At 46.2% G+C, this 25,919-nt stretch overlaps 1 protein-coding gene across 2 annotated transcripts; it reads left to right on the top strand.

The window, feature by feature from the left end:
* Positions 1-4,640: 4,640 nt before the first annotated feature.
* LOC110544875 (UL-16 binding protein 5-like) lies at positions 4,641-13,945 on the top strand. 2 transcript variants are annotated; one of them, XM_060373352.1, is made up of 6 exons: positions 4,641-4,715; positions 5,513-5,631; positions 9,368-9,625; positions 9,957-10,232; positions 10,758-10,884; positions 11,975-13,945. In XM_060373352.1, the coding sequence occupies exons 2-6, from the start codon at positions 5,538-5,540 to the stop codon at positions 11,997-11,999; spliced, it is 780 nt and encodes a 259-aa protein (XP_060229335.1). In that variant the 5' UTR covers positions 4,641-4,715; positions 5,513-5,537; the 3' UTR covers positions 12,000-13,945. The 2 variants fall into 2 exon arrangements, with proteins under 2 accessions (XP_060229335.1, XP_060229334.1); XM_060373351.1 differs by lacking the exon at positions 4,641-4,715 and having other exon boundaries at positions 5,094-5,631.
* The last annotated feature ends 11,974 nt before the right edge of the window (positions 13,946-25,919 follow it).

Genomic DNA, 25,919 nt, shown 5'->3' with positions numbered 1-25,919 from the left:
GCTGCAATTGGCATTCCTTCCATTATAAAAACTGACAATGTTGTGAACCTTGACCCCTTCCCTGGCCTCTGAGCTGATAGGTGGCACATGTTTGGCCATACCAGAGGAACTGTCCTCTTCTCATTCCGTGAGAATTTGTTGGATTAACAACTCATTTTCCATTTCTCTTATGGTGATGAATAAGATTTTGGAGGAGCAGATATTCCTAACTTATTGGGAAGATTATAGTTAAGAAAGGCTCTCCTAACTGTAACTTAGGGGTGACCCCCGAGAATGAAATCATAGCCTAAAATTTGCTCAGAGGATCTCACCCCCATAATGGGAAGGGACATTAGAGGATGGCAATAAAGAGATGGTCACAGTTCTTTGACCCCAACCAGTGGCATGTTTGTATTGTTTTACACCCCCCTTGCCGCTTGTATCTTCATTGTCTGATTGGTGAGGGGTCCCAGGCGCTCCAGCAAGACTGAGTAGGTAGCCCAGTGCCAACCAGGAAGTCTATAGGTTGGCCCCTGACATTATAGTTACCAATTGGGAGTCCAATTCAAAGGAGTCTTGGCCCCACTATTCTTCCATAGCCAGGATGGGAAAGCAGCCACTACTGGCCTTTTGAGGTCCCTTTTATAGGGGAGAGATAATGGGTTAACAGCTGTAAGTGTGTTTACAGGGGCAAGGAAACTGGCTGTTAGAGATTGTTAGAGAAATACAGTGAAAGAGGAAAACAAGAATATACGTTATATAAATGGAGTCATGTGCTTTGCAGATTACATCAGATTTAAAAAACAGAAACTCATTCTTTTTCATATATTTTTATTAATTATAGTTTATTCACTTTGTATCCCCCATGTAGCTCTCTCCCTCCTCCCCTCCCAATCCCACCTTCCCTCTGTCTTCCCCACCCGTGCCCCTCCCTCAGTCCACTGATAAGGGAGGTCTTCCTCCCCTTCCCTCTGATCTTAGTCTATCAGGTCTCATAAGGACTGTCTGCAATGTCTTCCTCTGTGGCCTGGTAAGGCTGCTCCCCCCTCAGGGGGAGGTGATCAAAGAGCCAGCCACTGAGTTCATGTCAGAGACAGTCCCTGTTCCCATTACTATGGAACCCACTTGGACACTGAACTGCCATGGCCACATCTGTGTAGGGGTTCCAGGCCATCTCCATGAGTGATCCTTGGTTGGAGAATCAGTCTCAGAAAAGACCCCTGGGACCAGACTTTTTGGATCTGTTGCTCTCCTTGTGGAACTCCTGTCCTCTCCAGGTCTTACTATCTCCCACTTCTTTCATAAGATTCCCTGTACTCTGCCCAAAGTTTGGCTATGAATCTCAGTATCCACCTCGATACCCTGCAGGGTAGAGCCTTTCAGAGGCCCTCTGTGGTAGGCTCCTGTCCTGTTCCCTATTTTCTCCCTCCTCAGATGTCCATCCTCTTTGCCTTTCTGAATGGGGATTGTGCATCTTAGCCAGAGTCCTCCTTCTTGATTAGCTTCCTTAAGTATACAGATTTTAGTATGTTTCTCTTATATGTCTAATATCCACTTATGAGTAAGTATATATCCTATGTGTCTTTCTGCTTCTGGGATACCTCACTCAGGATGATCTTTTCCACTTCCCACCATTTACCTGCAAATTTCATGATTTCCTTGTTTTTTATTGCCGAGTAATATTCCATTGTACCACAATTTCTATATCCATTCCTCAACTGAGGGGCATCTGGGCTGAGAAACTTATTCTTAAATAAAAACCTATTTTGTAAAGTATGGGGGCTTAACTCAGTGGGCTTCTTAATTTGCAAGGTTTATTGCTCCTGTTTTGGTTTTACACAATGTCACACAGCAGGTCAACATGACTTCTCCAAAGATATTCTTTGACTGCTGAATTAAAACCTGGCTTTGCTCCTTGCCACCTGCAGCACTTGGGAGGGTGAACCCCACACCTTGCGCTGGCAAAACAGTTGAGCTGGCCCTGGTGGCGTGAGCACTGGAGAGCTGCCCCCACCATTCACAGGGCAGTGCTGGAGCTGGCCCTGGTGGCGTGAGCCTGGGAGAGCCAATTCTGCCCCTTGCAGAAGCTTTAGTCAGGAAGCCAGCCCCACCCACTTCCTGGAAAAAGTCCCAGAGCTGGCTATGGTGGCAAGAGCTCAGCTGGGGTGCTATTTAAAAACATTTGTTTTCCTAGTAGATCTCTCTCTCTCTCTTTCTATCTCTCCATCTCTTTTTAAAATGAGAGTGAGAGACCAAAGAATTAAATATTAGATTTTTTGGGTAATGGTTCAAAGTTTAAAGCATAAGCCTGAACAAAGGCCAGCCAGGTGGAGACATGTTCAGCCACCTGTAGGGGAGGAACCAGCCTGAACACATTCTTTTTCCTGCCCACTAGAGATGCAGTTGCTAGAAAACTAGTCCAGATGGCCAGGCCAGAACCGTTTATGGTCTTGACGCCTAAAATAAACCAATCATTTCAAAAGTCAGTTTCCCTTCCCAATCGTGTACCTCCAAGGCCTGTAACCTCTGCTTGCGGTTTTCTCTTTAAAAACCTTGTTCCCCTAGACTGCGGAGCTGCACTCTCCTCTTCACCAGGGAGATTGCTGCGACTCGTGCTCGAGCTTGTATTAAATAGACCCTCACGTGTTCTGCAATGGACTTGACTTCTGGTAGTCTTTGAGGGTTTACACAAACATAAAAAGAGTTGAATCCAAGTTACATATATACCCTTATAGAGCTGAAGCTGAGTTACACACATACACTGTAAACAAGAGTTGAATCATACACACACACACATACACACATGCATACACACACACATGCATACACACACACATGCATACACATACACACATGCATACACACACACACACACACACACTGATGTATAAATTTTAACTAAAAAAAATTTGTCACAAGTTTAAAGCAAAATTTTGGGACAGACTGAATAGATTTTTAAACCATACCCAATCAATGAATTTGCTTATCCTGAGATAAGAGTTTATAGCATAACCTTAAAACATTTTTTTTTTGAGAACAGAGTGCAAAGAAATCATAAAGATAAAAGATAAAAGTAGAATCTTAGCAGTAAGAGACTTTGGGAGTGTAGAGCAGAGAAAATTTAGGTGTAAGATGTTTGGGGATCATTTGAGGATCAGTAGCAATTGTCATGATTTGTGAGAATTTGGAAACCAAGTGAGCCAGTTTTTTGGTCATTGATCTGTATTGACGCCAAGTTGCTGTAACAAAATCTGAGACCATGGAGGAAGAGAGAGGGGGAGTCACAAAGCCCCAAGAGGGAGGTAAGAGGGACTGCAGACTGGAGCCAGAGATAGCCAGGAGAGAGCAGGAGAGACAGACATCCATGCGTCCATGTGGGTACAAAAGGTTGCAGAAGCCAGAGCCACATGGAGGGCACAGGGGGCTAGAGGGAGGCAGCAGCTGGAGAAGCAGAGTCTAGAGTGTTTAGAATGTTTATGTATACTTATGTCACTACATGTACTTCATGGTTTACATTATTTTCACGAGAGCATTGGCTGATGGGTAAGGTGGATGAATGCTCACATGAAACCGGTTAAACCGGCTCACATCCCTTTTAGTTCATACTGTACATACAGTTTGCCTGTTCACCCTTAGACTTTTGAAGGCATTTTTATTTCTGTTTTTGTGTTATTTGCCTTTGGAATGCTTTGGTTTGTCACCATTGAAGCCTTTGTCCCTTTACACTCCTCCTCAAATACTCAACTCTGCATTTTCCTGCGTCTTCCCCATCTTATTGAAACCTTGATAAGTTTTAGCTCAGGAATTTTATGAATCAAAAGGAGTGATGGCAGAGGCCCTTGTTTCCTCCAGCAATCGGGGTGAAGGTATCAGGGGGACATCCCTCACACACCACAGCCACACAGGGAATGCACCCAGGGTTCAGAAAGAATGTTGTTAGCTTTTGAAGAAAGATACATATAAGGGTTGGATCACCCAGAGTCTTAAGTACCGTGTGTTTTTGAAAACATGTGGGATAATCCAAGGACTCAGGAGAAGACGGTTTCAGAGTGAAAGCCAAAAACGCCAATCCCCAAATAGCACATAAACCTGATCCAAAACACCTATACTCTAGAGCGGATTGTGATTTTTCAGAAGGAAGCAAAGAGGGGGTGGGGTAGGGGAATAATGATGAAAAGGTTTCCATTAAGGAGTGTGTGGAGGTGAGCTGCCGCCTGATACCTCTCCTGACTTTTTCCATGATTGTAAGCTTGCATTTAGAAAAATGGAGACTGTTAACAACCAGAACGTGGCTCTAATAGTCCCCCAAAGGGGCACCCTTGTGAAAGGGTTTTTCAGAAAAAAGTATCTTAACAAGAGACAAGAAATAGCACACAAATCACACCACACAACAGACCTCCCTCGAGGTTTACTGGGGAGGGAGGCAAGCATGGAAGGAGATGGCGCCAGCCCAGGTCACGATGAGAACTCAGGGACAGTCACATAATATGTGTGTGTGTGTGTGGGGGTAGGTTACTCTCAGAAACATAAGAATGAGGCAGGGTTAACTTCTCTCTTAGTCCAGGCACCAGGAGAGGGCACAGGGGTGAGTCAGAGGAAATTAGCACTGGGTGTGACATTTCACTGCTGCATCAAGCTGCCTTTGGCATAAAGCTGGCTGACACGGGGTGAGGCTGGGGAGGTGAGGAAGGGCTCCACACCACATTACCTTCCCCGGCTACACGGTGTGGCTGCAGGTATCTTCTTAGTCTTTGCCTTTGTGACTTTGCACTTCTGTCCTTCAGAAGGTGATCACAGGGAGGGATCCTGGAAGTGTGGGAAGGGAAGGGGACCAGGATTTCCCAGAGTGGAAACCAGAGCCATATGGACTGAAACTACTTTGGAGAGATTTTAGAAGAACAAATGGGAACTCAGAATGGGGATGTGGAGGCTGGGGTTGGGTGTGGGGAGACAGGTCAGGACCTGCCTGAAAGCACAGCCCAGATTCCTGTTCCAAGGGCAGTCAGTGCAGCCAGCCCTGCAAGGGCTCCTTGGGCTTGCTTTCCCTTGGCCGCTCAAGCCCACCCAGGGCTCTGTGGGGTCTGAAGAAAGTAGCCATGGCTTGGGCTAGAATCACCAACCTCAGCATTGCACCCAGGCTCTAGGGTTCCACTCAGTTGTTCTCCTGGGCCGCCTGTGTGGATGCCTGACAGGTGAGTTCCGTGACCTGACAGAGGACGCCTGGACACAGAAACCTGCAGTGAAGAGCCTGAGACCTGCTTTGCCACACTGGCTCAGTCCCCCAGTGGTGGCTCTCTACAACCTGCTGCTGGGCAACTGTGCTGTGGAGACAGTGTCCCATCCTTCCCCTGATATGTTTAGAAGCCTTCACTCAGTTCACAGTCTCCGCCTTCCAGAGGGAGGGACTACAGCCATCTGCAGGGTACCACGAGGCAGTCGCTGGAGTTGACAGCCAAGGTGCCTGGCATTTTTTTGAATCTGTGAGCGGGTCCTCTGGAGCGCAGCACTGAATCCTCATCGATTCTCTTCGCAGCTTGATTACACCTGCTGCTCAGGGTATGGCAAAGAATGCAGCCGCTGAGCAAAATCTTTCCACACTGGCTCTGTGGCCTTTCGTTCTACTGTGCTGTCTGTGGTCCTTGCTGTCTTCAGGTGAGTTGCAATGGCCTAAATGAGGGGTGGGGATAGGGGTGGGAGTGGGAGACCCGCCAGAGTTTTGAATCACGAGGTAGCAACCCTCCCCCAGGAAGCCCCTGGACTATCCCTTAAGCGAATCACACACGGTCCCTTGTTCTGGCCCCTCCCTGCCCAGGAGAGGATGCAGGAATTTACTCCTGGAAGAAAAATAAGTTGGTCAAGATGCCAGCGGGAAATCGCTGGTGATACCCTCAGCGCTCAGCCACACTGGGATCCACAGTCACAGTGACTCCGATATGATGGGCATAGTGCCAGACCTGGCTGAGTGCCAGATTTCTCCGGAATCTGAGGGCCAGGAATCTGGGGGCCAGCCAGGAGGCTGTCTCAGACAGTTCCCGTGGACTTAGGCATTCCATTCTGTGAAGATTGCTTTCCGCTGGGATTCCTCACCAGCCCTCCACCGTTCTGGGACCTCATTGCCCTTGAACTATCTTTTCTACGTTCCATGGTATTTCACCAGCAGATCGCAAAAGATGCTTCCAGGGACAAGGCAGGCTTCCACTTCCTCTTTTTTTCCCTTTTGTTCTTGTTGTTTTAAGACAGGATTTCACACCATTAGCCACACTTGCAACCATTCCTTCTGTCTGAGGGTCCACCAAGGAGTGGAACAGCTTTGTATTAAGAGGCTCAGCTTCAATTTCTACGTGATTCATCAACCACCAGCCTTTTCAGCTCCCTTCCCTGGCCATCTAGACTTTTCACTTTCCTACCCACAAACTGCCTTTTAACCCCTGATATACCAGGTAGCAATCTGTGCCCATTCCTGAAGATACCTCACTAACTCAGGGCTGGAGCACCTTGTCCTCTAGGGAGGACCCTGGCAATGGACTGGGTGGGAGCTATGGAAGCTGCTGCCCTTGCTCCCAGGCCCATGTGGTCTGCCTCCTGGGGAGATGGCACCAGATAGTGGTGTTCTTTAGGCAGGAGAGGGTTCTTCTATTCTGCAAATGCAGGCACTCATTTTTATTCAATCGAGGGGGCTCACTGTATCTCTGTCTGCATGAAATACTCAATTCTGCATTTGGTGGGACAGCAGCAGAAGGTCACAAGCTGATGAAAGAGACAGCAAATGTGTCCTCTAAGCCAGATTAGGGAATACTCCATGTACCAGGATTGGTGCCCATCCCCCCAGAGTGTCTTCAAAAGTCCTGGGAAAGCTGCATGTTTCCCAGACAGCACTGGGTACTATGCTGACTCTCTGTCCCAGAACCCAGGGCCATGCCAGGAGCCACTGAAATGAAGTGCATTTTCTCTGCTGCAGGTGGGCCAGGCTGGCTTCTGCCCAAGCAAGGTGATTCTCCAATTAGGAACTGCCATGATCTCCCCCCAGGGCCATTTCCTAGCACTGACAACATCGGGCTGACAGATTGTTCTGGGTCATAGGGCTCTTGAGGCAGGTGCACTCATACTCTTTATGGATGGATCGTCTCTGGCTGCTTTCAAGCTGCAAGAGCAGAGGTGAGCAGGAGTAACAGAGATGATCTGGCCTGTGAAGACTTAATATTTATATGATCATGGTATTAGGCACTTTTCTGTTGCTGTGAAAAAGACCACAGCCACAAGAACATACAGAACAAAAGGTTGAGGGAACCATATAGTTTCCGGGGACACGAGTCCCTCACCTCACAGCAGGGAAGCATGGCACCAGTCACGGAAGCTGGAGCAGCAAGTTGAGAGCCCACATATGTTTAATTTGGTTTTGTTTTGTTTAATTTGGTTTGGTTTAGCGACAAGGTCTCACTACATAGTTCCAGTTTCCTAGGAATCACTATGTAGAGCAGGCTGGTCTCAAACTCATAAAGATCTGCCTGCCTCTGCCTCTCAAGTGCTGCAGGTAGAGCCATGTGATAGGATGCCCCACTGAGAGCCCGCATCTTAAACCTCAAGAAAGGTCTAGAGATGGAGAAATGGGATGGGGATTCATAGCCCCAGCCCCAGTGACATATTTCCTTCAGCAAGGCCATACCTCCCAAACCTATCCAAACAGTTGCCCACCAATGGAGGACCAAGTATTCAGCTGTCTCACTCTATAGAAGACAGGGTGGTTCAAACCACCACACTAGATGTTCACAGAGGCATGTAGGGGTTCACACCTGAGTGACAGGGTGGTAAGGAAGCCAGACAGAGAAAATCACTGCACTTGCTGTGGAGATGCACTTGCTGCTTGTTGGGACCCAAACTGACCTCCTAGGAAGGGAATCTTGGTCTGTCTTTGAGGAGGTTCGTGTTTAATTGTTGTTTTAGATTTATTTATGCACATGAGGGTTTTGACATGAGGTATATATGTATGTGCACCACATAGGTGCCTGGTGTCTTTGGAGGCCAAAGAGGGCATCAGACCCCCTGACATTGAAGTCACGGGCAGTGGCACAGAGCCACCTTGTGTGATTACTGAGAATCGACATGGACCCTCAGGAAGAGCAACAAGTGCCCATAGCCCCTGCATCTCCTCTCTAACGCAGGTGGCTCAGTCTCACATAGTGGGCACAGGAGTCTGCAGTTTTGAAGAGGCAGAAGCTTTCAGATTCTTGGTCATCTGTTTTGTCTTTAATTATTAAAATCCAGCCGTATCTGCATTGGATAACAATCTTTCTATAGTTATGATCTTTGTGTTCTGTTAGCCATGACCCACATTGAATAGTCAGGCCCAATCTGTGTCCCCTTTCCTCCTCAGTGGACCATGTCCTTGATGTGACTGTCTCCTGACCGTTCTATGTGATGGAACTTTTCTGTGCCATACTGTTGAGATTCCAGGTTAGGGATAGTTTTCTAACACCAGTCCAGCCTTGAGCCTTCAGCACCTTCTCTGAACTTCTCACATGCTGACACCTTTCTCTCTGGTCCTACTGAATCTGCTTCTCCACAGAGTGTGCCGGCATCCCACAGAGCAGCCTGGACTCTCCACGCCTCCCTGGAAATGTTTGCTGTTACATCCACTCTGGCACATGCATGTCCCTGAGATTTTAGATCACCACTCTCCTACTACCAGACTTAACATCCTGCATTTTCCTTGTCTTGTAGTGTGTGCTATCCTCTGAGCAGCTCCAGGAGGCCCTTCCTGGAACTCTGTGTTATTTCCAGGGAATCTGCCAATGGGTCGTTCTGGCTTCATTCTGTTGTGTGATAAAAACACTCTGGCCAAAAGCAGCTTTAGGGAGAAACTGCTGTATTAGACTTCTACTTCTAAATCACAGTCTGCCACTGGGGGAATTCGGGACAGGATCTCAGAGGCAGCCTCCTTGCTACTCCACACAGCCTTATGAACAAGGAACGTGCTTCACAGCTGGAGAGGCCCATCAGGAACCCTGCAGGATGACGCTTGCTCTGGATAACTACCTCCTGCATAGCTCTATTTCTCATCCAGCCAGAGAGAGCCTGCCCAGGGAATGGTAATGCCCACAGCAGGCTGGCTGTTCCAAATCACTGACAGTCAGAACAGTCCCTCAAGAGAGACTCCCTTCTAGGTGCCTCTAGGCTGTATCAAACTTACAGTTAACGCTAACCAGCAAAGATGTTCAGTTCTAGGATCTGAAATTACAAATCAGTCCAGATTTTCTCCTCTCTCCACTCACCCTTTCCCCTCTCTTTTTAAAGACACCCTTCCAGGTGGACTTTCTTGGTGCCACAGGCAGAGACTGTCTCTGAGTCTCTTGCTCCACAACCCTAACCTCACTGCATGTTTCTGTCACAGAGGCTGCTGCTGTTTGCTGTGTCTTCACAGTTGGCAGGTCAGGGTCTGGACCATGGAGTTACAATCAGTCAGTACAAGGCCAACCAGAAGGGACTTTTCTTCTCTACAAGGGCAAGAAGTGTCATGCCATTGATGTTCCAAGAAACAGACCAAATAACATGACAGTCTGCGAAAAACTGGTTAACACTTTGAAAGATGAAGATTACCTTTTCAAAGATGTGCTGTATCACGTAAGGCAGGAGGAGAAAATAACCAAAGGTACGTTTTGAATGGGCCATATGGCTGGGGATGTAGTTCAGTGGAGAGTACTTGGCAGGCATGCATGAGGCCATAGGTTCAATCCCTACTGCTACAAAGTCAGTAAAAGAACATATCAGATGGCCCCTGAAGGAAGGAACAGGATTTGTGACAGGTTAGGGACATTCATTGTTTTCATGGAGAAAGAAAGTGAATCACTAGTAGTCCTCATGAGAGGTCCAGCAGAAAGGACAAAGTGGAGGGTAGAGCAAGGTCAGAGGCTGGGGAGGGAGGGTGGATAGGCAGATAGGTTCATCAAGTCCAGAGGCTGATGTCTTTCCAATGGGCACAGAGCCCCTCATTCTGCAGGCCAAGATATGTTGCTGGAATGAAGGAGATGGACGTTTCAACAGATCCTGGGACTTGAGCCTCAATGGACCTAAAACATTCCATATTGACTCAAATACTAACAAGGGGCCTGAAATGGATTCTAGATGCAACTGGACAGAAGAGATGGCAGAGAAAATCAAGAAAGTAAATGACCTCTTAAACAGGACCTCACAGGGCGAATGCAGAAGCTGGGTTAGGAAGTCCAAGTTGCACTGTGAAGAAAATTTGGAGCCTACAGGTAACTGGGAAGAGGGGAGAAAGCTCTGTTCAGATGAGGTGTGAGTGTGTGATAGCATCACCATAACTTATTGAGTTAATGTCCATTCCATCATTCATTTCCTTTGTCCTCCTCTCCTATCTTGCTGAGTGTGTTTACATTGGTCACTCTCTGTGGCTGTCTCTGGCTGTCACAGACTGGGTATCCTTTGATTTCCTGGTCTTTGCTCAATCACTGTTTCTTTTCATCTCACTTGAACTCTTTTTTCTTCTCTGCCATGACCCTCACAGCTCAGCTTGCTCTTCTGCCATCAGGAAAAATGAGATCCCATCATTACCCTGCTTCACCTTCCATAGCTACATGACTCTTTTGAGGACAGGGACATCCCCTCTCCCTTCCTTCTCAGGACCCATACAAACAATTGTTCATAGCAAAGAGGGGGAGACTCAAGTGTGTCCACCGAATTACTTGAGGACCCAGAAGCTAAGGTGACATTTCTTCAGATTTGAGGTCTGGTCAAAGACTCAACTTGTATTTCTACTTCAGCCTTACCGCGAACTACCCCTGGTGTGGACCAGCATTCTTCCTTGGCCACCAAGCCCAACTTCTTTGTCCTGCTGATACTCCTCCCTTCCATTTTTATGTGTCTTCTGAGAATCCTCCACAATCACAGGTATGGAGTATGGTGTTGGAAGTGGGGTAAGGGACAGATGGGTAAAGAGTGAGGAAGCAGGGGTGAGCTCTGGCAGTCTTGCTGTCATCCCTCAGCTGCAGCATCTTACTGAGAAAGGAAGGAGGAGATGGGGAGTTCATATCACCTGCCAGCAATAGCTGGTGTACACTGAGTCTTGACAGGAGAGCAATCTTTCACAGCCTAGTGGGAATGACAAGGGAACAGAGCAAGTGCCAGGTTAGAGCGGGTCCCTGGTTAGGAGCTTCTCATGCTGCAGATATGGGGACCGCAGAGACACGAAAGAAGGAGGTGGTTTTTAGACTAATGTGTAGAGGGAAGAGGATTCCACAGATGGTGATAAAGAAGATAAAATAAGGAGTTGGCCCAGTGGCAAGACCACCTGCTGCTCCTGCATCAGACCAGGGTTTGTTCCCAGCACCCACATGGCAGCTCGTGGCCATCTACAGCTCCAGGTCCAGGGGTTCCAGGCCCTTCTTCCCCACAGACAGCGGGCATTCACACAGTGCCTTACACACGTGCCGGCTAACACTCACACACAGAGAACAGAAAGGAATCACGCAATAGCAGCCGGGGGCAGGGTTCCCACTGGAGGCAGGAGGGACTGAGCTGCTGATGGAGGACAGTGCTCCCATCTGGACTGCAGAGAGGGACAAGGTGGGGCAGGGACAGCCACACCCACAGCTGTGTGACACTCTCACTTGTTGAGAGGGTTAGAATGAAGCAGAAGAGATGTCTCAGACCCCAGGACCCAGGATCCTCTCTGGCTAGGGCTCCTGCCAGCTCCTGTGGCTTCTCCCATGAGGCTCTGAATCAGGGAGCATTACTGCTAGTCATTACTGCTTTATCCTGAACTTCCATGCTCTGCAGCAGGCCTGGGACTGACCACGGAACACGGGAAAGGAGGGAGGAAGACAGGAGATGTTCCAGGATGTAGAGTGCAGGAGTGATGGGGGAGGGAAACGATGAACCTCAGGGAGGGCAGCTGGGGTGGTGATGATGTCCAGGTCACCCAGGAGAACCGACCCAGCCTGTCCTCAGAACATTCAAAAGACGTGTTTCCTTGCTCTAGGTTGGAGATGCTCCAGAGAACATGAGGAGAATTCATCCGGTTCAGCCACTTTTCCTCAGCCCTTTTCTCCCTTCTCCTCTGCATCAACCAGAGGAATCGTCATGTTCCTGGCATAACATTTCATGTTCTTTCTACTCTGTGGTAGTTTGGGCCCTTTCTTATCACCTGGTACTCCTCTTGGTGCTCCCTGGTGGGAATTTGCAGTTAATATAGACCTACTTGAAGTTGTTATGTATCCTTACAAGCACAGAAACGGGATAACCAGAGCTCCTTAGCGGGAAGGTGAGGTTTTTACTCCTGTGTATATAACTTGTCAGTATCTATGTCAGTGTGAGACACACTAGTAGGAGCCTGTACGAAGCAGCTTCTCTTCTTTCTTGGAAAGAAGAACTATATCTGCCATTGTCATATGGCTACACATGTCAGGAGAGAACTATTTTATAAAAGTGATATTTTAATAGTATTACTATTGTGAGATTAGTTTGTGTGACACGCACCAGGCAGTCTGTCAAGGGCTGCAAACGCAGGTGCAGAGCAGAGAACTCGGGAGCTGCTCAGTGCAGCAGGCCGGCTGCCCCTGCAGTGGCCTCTGGTGGTGAAAGCCTGAAGGTCCTGAAGCTGTCACTGCTGAGTCCACACCCTCTGATGCAGGTTCCCAGTTAGTTAGTGGTGCTCTCCACTGCACAGAGAAGCGTCTCTCTTCAGAGCAAGACCTGTGCAGCCACAATGCACTAACACTCACACATACATACAGTGCGCACACATGTACACACACGGTGACAGCAAATAAAAACAACAATAACAATAACAATAATAAGGATTCTAAAATAAATGGAGAATATAAAGTGTATAATTCACTACTGAAAACAATTGCTTTGAAGCAGCGTCTCCCTGTGTAGACCAGGCTGGCCTGGCGCTCACAGAGATCCTCCTGCCTCCACTTCCTCATCATTAGGCTTAAAGGCGTTTGCCACCATGCCTGACTGATACTGGACTTTAAGCTCTTATGCTGTGCTATTAAAGTGTTAGAGCTTCAAAACTGACTGTTTCACCAAATTAATAGTAATTTAGCGGCATTAAGTAGACTGCCACTATTAAAGAACCTGAGGTGTCACTGCAGGAGACCTGCAACAGCTAATCACAGGAAACCGAACCCCAGGACTCGGTGTTTAGGGAAGTCAGTGTCAACTCTAAGAGGGCTCAAGACCTTGGCACAACTGACTCCATGATGGTGTCATTCAGGCTGTAAAACTCAGCACACAGACAGCACCACCTGCCAAACGAAAGCAAGGACCTAATCCATCAAAGTCCGTAGTTCTGGGAAAGTCTCTAAATGTACTAACCTTGCTTTTTGGCTTCTGTAGTTCTGTTTCTTGCTAGCTGCTCCTGTTAACTTAAGAATGTCAACCCAGAACGTGGTTTTTGTGCTTAAAGCTCTCCCCGATAAAGGGTCCTTGCTACAGTGGGATCCTGAACACCCAGAATAGTCACAGGCTAGCTAATACAGCCTATTAGCTAGCCTGTGACTATGGGCTAAACACCACATTTGGGGGTGTGGAGAGGACAAAGGAGATACTGTGGTCAGGATGTAAGTAAACAATTTAATTAAAAAATGGAATCTCAAGAAATAAGGGGGAGATAGTAAGACCCGGAGAGGATAGGAGCTCCACAAGCATAGCAACAGAACCCAAATATCTGGGCACAATTAGAAAGGGGTCCTTCCTAAGATTGATACTCCAACCAAGGTTCATTCATGGAGATAACCTAGAACCCCTGCTCAGATGTAGCGAAGGGTAACAGGGACTGTTTTTGACATGAACTCAGTGGCTAGCTCTTTGACTGCCTCCCCTGGATGGGAGAGCAGCCTTGCCAGGCCACAGAGGAGGACAATGCAGCCAGTTCAGATGAGACTGGATAAGCCAGGGTCAGATGGAAGGGGAGGAGGACCTCCACTATCAGTGGACTTGGAGAGGGGCATGGGTGGAGATGAGGGAGGGAGGGTGGGAATGTGAGGGGAGGAGCAAGGGAGCTACAGCTGAGATACAAAGTGAATAAACTGTAATTGATATAAAAAATAAAAATTAGGCATCTTCTCTGGTGAACAGCTCAGAACAGTAATGTCCGTCCTCCATTTTCCTCACTGGAAGCTGTCTGATTGCTGCCTTTATGTGTTTACAATGTCATCTTTCTAGTCAGATGTTTTTAAACTTTCTTTACCTGATTATTTTACAAATGATCAGGTTTCTGCAAATGTGTGCATGTTTACATTACACAGTTGTTACATGAAATTTTCAGAATATTCTCTTGTAACTGTTTTACTTCACAAGTCAAATAAGTGTTTACTCCAAATGCCTCTCTTTCATTTGAGATTAAATAGTTGTAGTAGACTCTTTATTCTTAGTTGATCTGCATAAAATCTGTCAATGTCACTAAGCTTTGAAAAGAACTTTGTTTGGATTGATTTTCCCTATTGTTTCTACTCTGTATTTAATTCTTGCTGAATTTCATTCCACTTTTCTAGCTTTACACTTGGTATTCACACATTATTTATTGGTTTCTCTTTTGACTTAATTTGTATATATTAATGAGAAATGTGTTGTTAGCTTTGTTTGATGGCTCATGCCTTCAGTCCCAGCATTTTGGAGGCAGAGGCAGGCAGATCTCTGAGTTAGAGGAATTGGTCAACAGAGGAAGGATCAGCACAGGCAGGACTACACATAGACACCTTGTGTTGAAAAAGCAAAAAGAAAGAAAGGAAGAATGCGTTGTTTGTGGACCAAGGGCCAAGAATGTGAGTCTGCCGAGTACCTGCCCACTGCTGGCACACTCCATCACAATTCCCATCACTGCGGCTCAGAAACCATCATGAAGAGGAAGGACTGATGAGGTGTTTACAGCAGTTAGTTTTCCTTTCTTTAGTTTAAAGACTTACTGTTCTTTTATCTGTATTCCTCCTCAATGTTTATTTTCATTACATGTTTATGGGTGCTTTGCCTGCACTTATGTATGTGGACCATGTCATGCAAAGCTAACAGAAGCCAGAAGAGACATCTGATCCCTAGAACTGGAGTTACAGACCGTTGGGAGCCTCATGTAGGTGCTGAGACTTGCACCTATATTCTCTGGAAGAGCAGCCAATGATCTTAACCACTGGGCCATCTCTCCAGTCCCTAAAACAACTTTTTTTTTTTTAATGAAGAGAGAATGTTGGAAAGTGGTTAAGTATAGAACTGTAAGGAGGGAAAAGCATGGGCCATAAAAAAATGATTAAAATACATGTATACACGAATGACAACATCAACAAATAAAAATGTCTGGCTTTAGAAATGTCCAGTTTAGCCAGGGACGATGGTGCATGCCTGCAACCCCAGTACTCAGGGAGGAAGAGGCAGAACAATTTCTGTAAGTTCAAGGCCAGCCTGGTCTACAAAGCAAGTCCAGGACAACTGTGTCTCAGAGAAAGAGAAAAAAAGAAATGTCTGGCTTAAGTATAGAGACCAACAGCCAGACTCTATGCAGAGAGTGAGAGACATTGCATCATTCAGCCTTAAATAGGATGTTTCCAACAAATTCCTCCTCTCAGAGCCCAGGGAATCTTGTGGAAAGAGGAAGCAGAAAGATAGTAAAAGCCAGAGGGCATGAGGACACCAAGAAAACAAGACTGTCTACATCAGCATGAGCAAAGCTCGCAGGAAGTCACAGGGACTGAACCAGCAAGCAAGGGGCCTACAGAGCTCTGTACCAGCTCCTCTGTGCTTATGGCTTCCAGTTTGTGTTTTAATGGGAATCTTGACCATGGGAACAAGTTTGTCTTGTCCTCTCTCTTGGGCCCTTTTCCTTTTGCTGGTCTGTATTATCTAACTTCAATGTGTTAGTTTTTGTTTTATGTTAATATATATGTGTGTGTGTGTGTGTGTGTGTGTGTGTGTGTATGTATATGAATGAATGAATGAATGAATGAATGAATGAATGGATGGATGCATGGATGGATGACTGATGAATGTAAACCCAGCCACTAGGGTGAAGGTTAACAATGAACTGTTAACTGTTAACCAGTTTTCTCCAATGGAGTGACACTGGGAATATCAAGTTCTCCGCGGAACATCAGGAGTAGTTGACCAGCAAGTAAGGGATGCCACAGTTTTTGTGTGTGTCTGCTTTTATTTGGTTATAGTTGGGTGGGTTTTGTTGTTGTTGTTTCTTTGTGGGTGCTATTGAATTTTGTTTTCTAGGTTCTGGGTTTTTTGAGAAACAACTGGAAGTTGGGTGGGTAGGGAGGAGGAGAGGATTTGGATGAACTTGGAGGAGGGGAAGAATATGACAAAAATATATTTTAAATTAAAGATGGTTTTAAATAATGAAAAATAAAAATACTACTTACACATGGTAGTTATAAAGTCAATATATATCATGTATTACATCTACTGCTTGAGGAAGAAGGGGCTTTTGTTTCCTGTCTTTCCAGATCCCCATGAGTATCTCCTAAATGCTCTACCCCTGAGCTAGAGCCCTGTCTCCTCACCAGGGCCAATAAGTATATGTTCTTAGCTAGGCTTCTCATTTTGAGACAAATCAATGTGATTCTGATGAAACTGCTGAGGAGCTGAAATGCCAGATTTTAATGTTAAATGTTTATGCTCTTGTAGGTTTCGCTATTTTCTTCTGTCCTGGACAGGCAGCTTTCAGACTCCTGTTCATCTGTTTTGTCTTTATTTACTAAAATCCAGGTCCAGCTGGGTTGGCTAACCATCTGTCTGCTTTAGCATCTTTGTGTTCTGTTAGCCATGGGCCCCTTAAGCAGTTAGGCCCTAGGCTGTGTCTTCTTTACTCCTCAGTGGATCACTCTCCTTGCTGTTACTGTCTCCTGACAGTCCATATTTGCTGGGATTCAGGAATATGGTCTCCAAACATCACCCATAGCCTTGTGCCGTCATCACCCCTGAGCTTCCAACAATGCTGGTGCCCTTCTCCCCGGCCAGTCCCACTGTGCTTCTCAACATGGCTGCTGCAGCATCCCATAGAGCAGCAGGGACTCTGCACATTTCCCAGAATGCTTTACCGTTACATCCACTCAGTCATATGAACTTCTCTGAGATTTTTCATCACCACTCCTCTACTACCAGATTTAAACATCCCAGGTTTTCCTTGTCTTATAGTGTGGGCTATCCTCTGACCAGTTCCAGGAAACCATCCCTGGACTGCTACATCAGGTCCAGGAGATGTGACATTGTACTATTCTAGTTCCATTCTGTTGCTGTGATAAAACACTCTGGCAAAAGTAACATAAGAGGGAAACAGACCTTTGTCAGTGTTCTATTGCTGGGAAGAGACACCATGACATGGCAACTCTTATCAAAGAAAGCATTTAATCGAGGCTGGTTGACGGTTCCAGAGGATTGTTTATTATCTCATGGTTTGGAGCATGGTGGTACACAGGCAGACATGATAACTGACAGTTTTACAGCCAGATCTAAAGGCAGCAAGAAGAGAGAGGGTCTGAGATTGAATGGTCTTGTTGAAACCTCAACTGATCCACAGGGACACATTTCCTCCAGTAAGGCCATGCCTACTCCAAAAGGCCACAGTCCTAATCTCTCTAAGGTAGTGCCACTCCCTTAGGGCCAAGCATTCAAATGTTTGAGCCTATGGGGACCATTCTTATTCAAAACACCACACTGCACTCCATGGTCCCCACAGGCTTGTAGCCAGATCATAACGCAAAATGTATTCAGTCCAACTTCAAAGTCCCCATAATATAGTACAGCCTCAATCCCATTTAAAAGCCCAAAGGTCAAAAGTTTCTTTTGAGACTCAAGGCAACCTCATAATTGTAACCCCCATAAAATTAAAATTAGAAAACAGATCACATACTTCCAACATAACATGGCACAGAATACGCGTTACCATTCTGAAAAGGCAGAAAGACAGCATAGTGAGGAAATGGACCAAAGCAAGATGGAAACGCAGCAGCTCAGACTTCAGATTCTCCATGCCCCATGTCAAGTGCTCTTCAGCACTCTCACTCCTTTCACCTTTGCTGTCTGCAACATACTTCTCTCCCTTGGGCGGGTTCCACACCCTGTTCTCAGCTCTTCTTGGCAGGTGTGCCATGACTGGCACCTGCAAACTCTTGTGGTCTCTAATGAAATCCAGGCTTCACCTTATCACCTCGATGAGCCTCCATGCAAGCACACTCCTGACACATCTGGCCTCAGCAGCTTTACTCAGCCCAGAACTGAGATTCCAAAACCCCTTTCTTGTATCCTTGACACTAAAGACAGAAACACATGGTCACAGAAAAACACATATTTTTCTGCTTCATGAGGCTGAACTATGGGTCCATCATTCACATACATTTTCATCAGCTTTCTGTTTTTTATAATCCTATATACCCTAATGAAATAGAAGCAGTCATCAAAAGTCTCCTAAGCAAAACAAGCCTAGGGCCAGATGGTTTCATCACAGAATTCTACCACTTCAAAGAAGACCTAATACCTTTAAACTCTTCCACAAAATGGGAACAGAAGGAACATTGCAAAACTCATCCTATGAGGCCACAGTCACCTTGATACCTAAACCACACAGAGATCCAACAAAGAAACAAATTTTCAGACCAATTTTCCTCCTGAACATTGATGCAAAAATACTCAGTAAAATACTCACAAACTGAATCCAAGAACACATCCAAAATATCATCCACCATGACCAAGTAGGCTTCATCCTAGGCATTCAGGAGTGGGTCAGTATGTGGAAATCCAGCAATATAATCCACCATATAAACAATCTGAAAGGAAAAAAAAAACACAGCATCTGATCATCTCCTTAGATGCTGAAAAAGTGTTTGTCAAATTCTAACACCCACTCATGTTAAAATCTTAGAGACATCAGGGAAACAAGGCACATTCCTTCATTTCTTAACCATTTCTTTAATTTATTTTGAGAAATTATAAGCTTAGCTGGCTGTGATCTTGACCTAATGTCACAACTTCTTTTATTCCATTTTAAAGCAGACTTTTCTTCACGTTTTTAAAAAATCTCATTGAGCACTGGACTTTCTCCATTATACTTCCTGGGGAGCCTTTTCTTCTGAAACTGCTCATTTTGTATTTGTCCTTGCTCAGCTTGGTCCTCTTCAGTATAGATCTTCACAATAGTGACCACTAGTAACCGCAGGACACAGTCAATTCTAGGATGTCTTGAAATGTCTTCTGCCAAAGCTACGAATCCAAAACTCTTCAATTTAGCCTTAGTCAGATGTTTTGGACAGGGGTAGAAAGCAACTACATTCTTCACCTAAATATTACAAGAATCATCTCTAGGTCACTTAATAATAGTTTTCTCCTCTGAAAGCTCTTAATCCAGGTTGTACTAATCCATATTGCTCTAGGCGCCACTGTCTTCCATGCTGCTACTAGTTGGCACTTAAGCCCAGTTTAAAATGTTCGACTACATTTGTCTGCTTTCCTAATCCAAAGTCCCAAAGTCTCCATTCTGCTCTCAGCAGTGTGGTCAGGCCTGTCCCAGCAATACCCCACACCCAGATAGCAACTCTTCTCTTGGTCAGTGTCCTATTACTCTGAAGAGACCCCATGACCATGGTATCTTTTATAAAAGAAAGCATTTAGTTGGAGCTTGCTTAGCATTTCAGAGGTTTAGACTATTTTCGCATGGTGGCAGATATGGTAACTGAGAGGTCTCCATCCCCAGAGGCAGCAGGAAGAGACAGACTCTGGTCTTGGAACTGCCTTTTTAAAACTGCACAGGCCTCCCCCAATGACACACGTCTTCCAGGAAGGCTACACCTACTCCAGAAAGTCCAGACCCCTAATTTCATATCCCATCTCCTGGGACGAGTGTACTTCTCTGAGCCTTTTTCCACACATTCTTCACTACCAGCTTCAGCAGTTTTGGATTCTGTATTCCTTGCAGTATGGACCACCTTCTGACCAGGTTCCTGCAGCTCTTTCTCCAGGACACACGCACATCATCCTCCAGAAAGTTCGGCTGTTTGCTGACCACTAACTGTCCTGTGTGTCCAAAGCATGAGGAGAACGCTGAGGGTAAGTGCCTGCTCCACAACCCTGAGAACCTGACGTGGTCCCTAACCCTGTGAGGCAGCCAGGTGTGCTCTGTCTGTTTTTACTGTCAGTGCTAAGAAGGCAGAGGCAGGAGAGCCCTGGACCACGAGTTGCTGTCTAGCCTGCTTGGGGAACCCCAAGCATTTCAGAGATCTTTTCTAATCAATGCTACTGTGGCACACTTGTAAGTGGCTAAAACAATGTTTTTCTTGCTAAAATCTGGTGGTCATTGTATAAACTTACTTCTAAGACATTATTATTTTTTATTATTGATTGGCACATGTATGGAAGCCAGGGAAGCTTTCTTTCAATCACTTTCATTATTCACAGTTCGTCATTCACCAAAAAAAATTAATTGATCAAAATTTTTACTGGCTTTTCCTACAGATAACTCACATGTACCTCATCGTTATCCACCTAACTGCCAAGTGCATTGACCTTTAGTTGTCAAGCACAAAGCTAGTACTTGGGCTCCAGAGTGATCCTGTTCATCTTCTGGTGGGGTGTACTTAGGGAGAGGGAATCTAGTGTAACCGGTTAATATAAGGTCTGTGCTGGGCAGTTTTGTGTCACATAGCTCAAGTCCTATGAGAGGACAGACCTCAGTTATAAAAATGCTTCCTTAAGCTCTCGCTTACGCAAGCCTGTAGGGCATTCTCTTAATTGCTGACCAATGGGGGGAGGGTGGTCCTTTTCTGTAAGACAGCATCAGCCCCTGCCTCCAGATTCCTGCTCTCTTTGAGTCCTGTCCTGACTTCTTTCAAGGGATAGACAGTGATTTGGAAGGTTTAAGCCCAATAAACCCTTTCCTCCCAAGTCCCATGGCCATGCCGTTTCATCACAGCAATAGTGACGCTAACTGAGGCAAGCTGGCTCCAACCTAGTGTGGTATTGCTGTGACAGACCTGTCCAGCCATGTGTTTGGGGGAGGACTGTAGAAAGGCTGGAACTCTGGGCTAGAAAGGCCATCGAGGGTTGAGTGTTAACTGGAGTGTTCTTTAGGAACTTGGAAGATAGTTCTTGTGAGAGCAGTTCAGTTGATGGAGGCCTGGCTTGAGAAGTTCAGGGAAGCAGGTGCTACCGAGCCATTTGAATTATGAATCAATGGTTCTGGGTAGCTGGGGCTCAAGAACCAACTGTGCCTAACAAGACACCAGAACTACTAAAGTGAAGCTTTGCTTTGCTGGGCTGCTAAACGCTGTAGTTGGAACTGATAAATTAGCAGTGTTCAGGAAAATAACGACGTCATTGAGGTAAACTGTGCTGGACAGTGTTCCTGAGAGTCAGTGCTCAGAAGCTGTGTTCCAGACATGGCCAAGGATGTCCCTTGTGTTGGCATCCCGCTCTGTAATATAAACAACACCAGGTGGTGCTGGTTCTGAAGGTGTGAAGGGGGCGTGGAGAGCACCTGAGGCTTGGCACTGTTTACCAGGGTTGGGGCCCATGAAGACAGCCCAGGCTAGACCACTCGTGAAGTGCAGTGGCAGCAGAAGTCCCCAGCATGCTGGAGATGACAGCTCTGTGGAGCGACCACCCCAGCAAGGCAGAGCGGAGTGGAGCCAGCCAGCGCCCAGGAGATGCACAGTGTGTACTGCAGGGGGCAGGCTGGAGAGAGAACTGAAGTGCTGATGAAGAGCCATGGGCAGGTCAGCACTGGACCCCAGGCCCAGCTACATTCATGGCTCTCAGTGGGGACTCCACCACGGGCCTGTTCTCAAGGCTTTCTGGTGAAGCCAGGCTCCTAAACACTTGATGAATAACAAAGTCTAAAGAACTGCACAGTGTAAGAGGTTTCAGGGAAAGGGAAGGATTGGGAAAGTCCCAGCTGAGACACAAAGGGGGATGTCCTCCCCAAGAATAGATGTGAGCTGTCTTAGTAAGTGTCCCACACTGTATAGACAGCGTGACCTTGACGGCTCTTACAGGGGAAAGTGTTTAATTGGAGCTTGGAACAGCTGCAGAGGTTTATTCCATGGTCGGCATGGCGGGGAGTGTGGCAGTGTGCAGCGGTTATGGTGAAGGACACGTAGCTGAGAGTTCTACATCAGGATCCACAGGCAAGGGAAGAGACACTGGGAGGGAACTTTTTCATAGCGGGGCTGATAGCACTCTCTCCAAGAGTTTACCTAAGAAAAGCCGCATTATCACATAAGAGGACCCCTCAATGTGGGTTCTGCAATTTCCAATTATATAAATCATTGCTATTAAAAGGCAAGTGAGTATCCTGCTGTCTCCTATCACTGTCAGGGGCCCCATAGCCCTCAGCCATGGTGGAGTCAGCTTCTGAGTCTATCTGATGAGCCTCTAAAGGGTCTGGAGGGGAAGATGCCCTCCTCCCACAGAGAAGGCTTCCCCAGGAGCAGCTGGAGGGACTTTATGTTGTTATTTAGGACTAAGTAATTCCCCAAACATCCAGCCTATTGCGGTTTCCTTGGCTTGTCCTGCAGAAGGGGAAGGTAAGTCTCTATTGCTGAAGACAACATGTACCTCATATATGGGTCCCAGAAGCCCCTGAGCTGGAACGGACCTGAAGCCTCTTCCTTGAGGACTTTCATGGTGCCAAAGGGACCATACAAGCTTCCAAGGAGTGAAGCATCCAACAGTCTAACCCAGCTAAGATGCCTATGAACCACAGCAGCGACCAGCACGGCCTGAGAACCCTGAGGGTGCAGTAGTGGAACAAATACCTTGGTGGTGACCAGCAGGTCTCTGCTTGATCTTGAGGCTTGCTCAGCATGAGGGATACCATGCCTGGTACTGGAAACCTTGCAAACTCATCAGGGCTAGTGAAAACATGGTTATTGGAGGAGAATCTACAACTATTTCCTCATTAAACCATCTTAATCCATCTACAACAACAATCTATAAAATCTGTCATTATGTACACAGGTAAGTGTACTTGTCAATCCTCATCCAGAAAAGTTCTCTTTACAACAGAGACCACTACAGAAAACTACAACCAATCAAAGTAGAGGAGTCGAGTCCAGTCCCAATGGAGACATCTACACAACATTCTACAACTACTGCTTAGAGAGCACTGCAGACCAGGGCTGGGAAGACTGTAAGAGCCTGAGGATCAGGGACTTTGCTGTGAGTAACATCAGAAGCTACACCAATGAAGACTCCCTGACCAGACTGCCTAAATGTGAGCTGAACAAAGAGGGTAGCACTGACCATAGCAAACTGCAGGGGTCGGGGACACTGACACAAAGAACTGGAGGCAAAGGAGTAAACCCGGGAGCAGGAAAGGTAGCCCTCTCCAGGAAGAGCACACCAATTGGTTGTCCAGTGTCAAATGGTCAACCCTGGAAACATACATATAAGTAACATTGCACAGACTCAAAAGGTTCTTCTTGGGAATGTATATACAAATACATATATGCATGAAATAACAACTGATGGAAAAAGAGGCCATGATTTGAACGTGAGCAGAGAGAGGAATGTGGGAAGGTTTTATGGGAAGGGGAAAAGATTGCAATTAAAATACAGTCTTAAAAATGAACAAACAGATTATTACTCTATCTTTCCTGAAAATTGAAGGACTCAGGCTTCACAGAGATAATACTTAATTTTGAGAGCTTTTCTCACTCCCTAAAAAATATTAGAATAAAAACAAGGCCATTATCCAACTGTTGGGACTAAAGGAGCCCGAAGCAAGGAATAATGTGTTCTGTAAAGACAGTGGTTCCCTCTGAGACCCTGTCTAGTTCAGCACCTATTTTATCTCAGTTTGACAATCGTGCACACATTGGGAAGAGGGACAGATGATCCAGTGAACTCCCAAATCCATCTTGGAATCCTGCAGTAAGACTAAGGTTCAAGTAGAAACCAAGGATTTGTACATCTAAGTTGCCCAGTGAAGCTGTGGCCCTGCCCACCTTTGAAGCATCCTAGTGTGGCCTCCAGTTTCAGCCTGTAAGTGGTCTGGCAAGTTGCTAGAGCTGTGTGAGAGCTTTTCCCAGGAAACAACCTGCCCCTGTGGCTGGAGCCTTTCCCTCTCCCAGCATGAGATTCTCGGGGGAATCTCCATATTTTGGAGACCGTGTTTCCATAATTTGATGGGTTGACAGACACAAGCATCTCTTTAGAATATCAATGTTTCTCTTTTTTTCTTTCATTTTTATTCTGTTGTTTGTTTCACTTGGTATTTTGGTTTTTTGAGATAGAGTCTCACTGTGGAGCCCTGGCGGCCTGTAATTTGATTTGTAGACCAGGCTGCACTTCAATACATAGAGATCCTCCTACCTCACTCTTCAGTGCTGCAGCTAAAGGTGGGAATATTTTCAGTTCTGCCAGGCAGTTTACAGAGCAACAAGGGATTGGGGAATAGGGGACTGGAGAAGGTAAAGGGAATAGGGGAAATGGATGTAACAGGAAGAGTGAGTAGGAATGGGAGAGAAATGTGTGGCTGGGAGAAGGGCAGACAGGAGTTGCAGGGGAATTGGAAAGGAGTGTTATGAGGGGGAGTTGGGAGGAAGGTGGTGAGGGGAGACAGTGAAGAAACAGAAAAAGTGAGGTGGGGATGATGAAGAAGAAGAGGAGGACTAAGGGGAGGGGAGGCTGATGGGTCAGTGGGAAAGGATGGGAAAGGAGGACAGATGTGGGAGTTCACGGCAGAGGTGTGTGAGAGTGAAGAAGGCTAAGAGTGAGGACATGGTAAGCCAGGCCAGAGGTTGCAGGAGCATAGGCAGAATAAGCTGTTTCTGGGGATGGGGCCTAGAGTACAGCAAGGGAAGGGGGCAGGGCAAGAAGGAAACTAAGGCAGTGCACATGGAGCTAAGGTTTCAGAGGGAGAATGAGCAGTGTGAGGCCTCCAAGGGTAGAGAGAGCAGGAAGGCAGCAGTGAGGTGAGATAAAGAATAAGCCAGCAGGCAGTACCACACCCAGCCCAAAGCTAAGAGGGGGTGAGGATGGGTCACCGAGGGCACTGGTGTTGTATAGTTGAGCCTATTTCATACATATGCCTCGGAATGCTATAGCTGGATCTTGAGGTAGCACATTCCTAATTGTCTGAGAAAGCTCCAGATTGATTTCCTGAGAGGTTGTACAAGTTTACATTTCCACCAGCAATGGAGGAGGGTTCCCCTTTCTCCCCATCCCCTCCAGCATGTGCTGTCACTTGAGTTTTTGATCTTAGCCATTTTGATGGGTGTAAGGTGAAATCTCAGGGTTGTTTTGATTTGCATTTCCCTGATGACTAAGGACATTGAGCATTTCTTTAAGAGTTTCTCTACCATTTGATATTCCTCTATTGAGAATTCTTTGTTTAGCTCTGTACCCCATCTCTTAATTGGATTACTTGTTCTGTTGGTGTTTAACTTCTTAGGTTTTTTATATATTCTGGATATTAGCCCTCTTTCAGGTACAAGGTGGCTGAAGATCCTTTCCCAATCTGTAGGCGGTTGTTTTGTTCTGATGACAGTGTCCTTTGCTTTACAGAAGATTATCAGTTTCATGAGGTCCCATTTATTGATTGTTGATCTTAGAGCCTGTGCTGCTGGTGTTCTGCTCAGGAAGTTGTCTCCTGTGCCAATGAGTTCAAGGCTCTTCCCTGCTTCTTCTTTTAACAGGTTTAGTGTGTCTGGTTCTATGTTGAGGTCTTTGATCCACTTGGACTTTAGTTTTGTGTAGGGTGACAAATATGGTTCTATTTGTATTTTTCTACATGTAAACATCCAGTTAGGCAAGCACCATTTGTTGAAGATGCTATCTTTTTCCCATTGTATTGTTTTGGCTTCTTAGTCAAAAATCAAGTTTCCATATGTATGTGGGTTTATTTCTGGGTCTATTCAATTCCATTGATCCTCCAGCCTGTTTCTCTGCCAGTGCTATGCAATTCTTATTTACTGTAGTACACCTTGAGATCA

This window comes from Meriones unguiculatus, chromosome 20 (genome assembly GCF_030254825.1).
Source record: "Meriones unguiculatus strain TT.TT164.6M chromosome 20, Bangor_MerUng_6.1, whole genome shotgun sequence".
Taxonomy (NCBI): Eukaryota; Metazoa; Chordata; class Mammalia; order Rodentia; family Muridae; genus Meriones; species Meriones unguiculatus.
Note: the sequence above shows the minus strand (reverse complement) of the source record. Positions and strands in the feature narration are given on the sequence as shown.

What these genes read in the sequence shown, in the direction of transcription:
- LOC110544875 (XM_060373352.1), top strand. Translation starts at nt 5,538, where the DNA reads ATGGCAAAGAATGCAGCCGCTGAGCAAAATCTTTCCACACTGGCTCTG. An exon ending in GTGGTCCTTGCTGTCTTCAG is followed by an intron (nt 5,632 to 9,367) that starts GTGAGTTGCAAT and finishes TTTCTGTCACAG; the next exon opens with AGGCTGCTGCTGTTTGCTGT. An exon ending in AGAATCCTCCACAATCACAG is followed by an intron (nt 10,885 to 11,974) that starts GTATGGAGTATG and finishes TCCTTGCTCTAG; the next exon opens with GTTGGAGATGCTCCAGAGAA.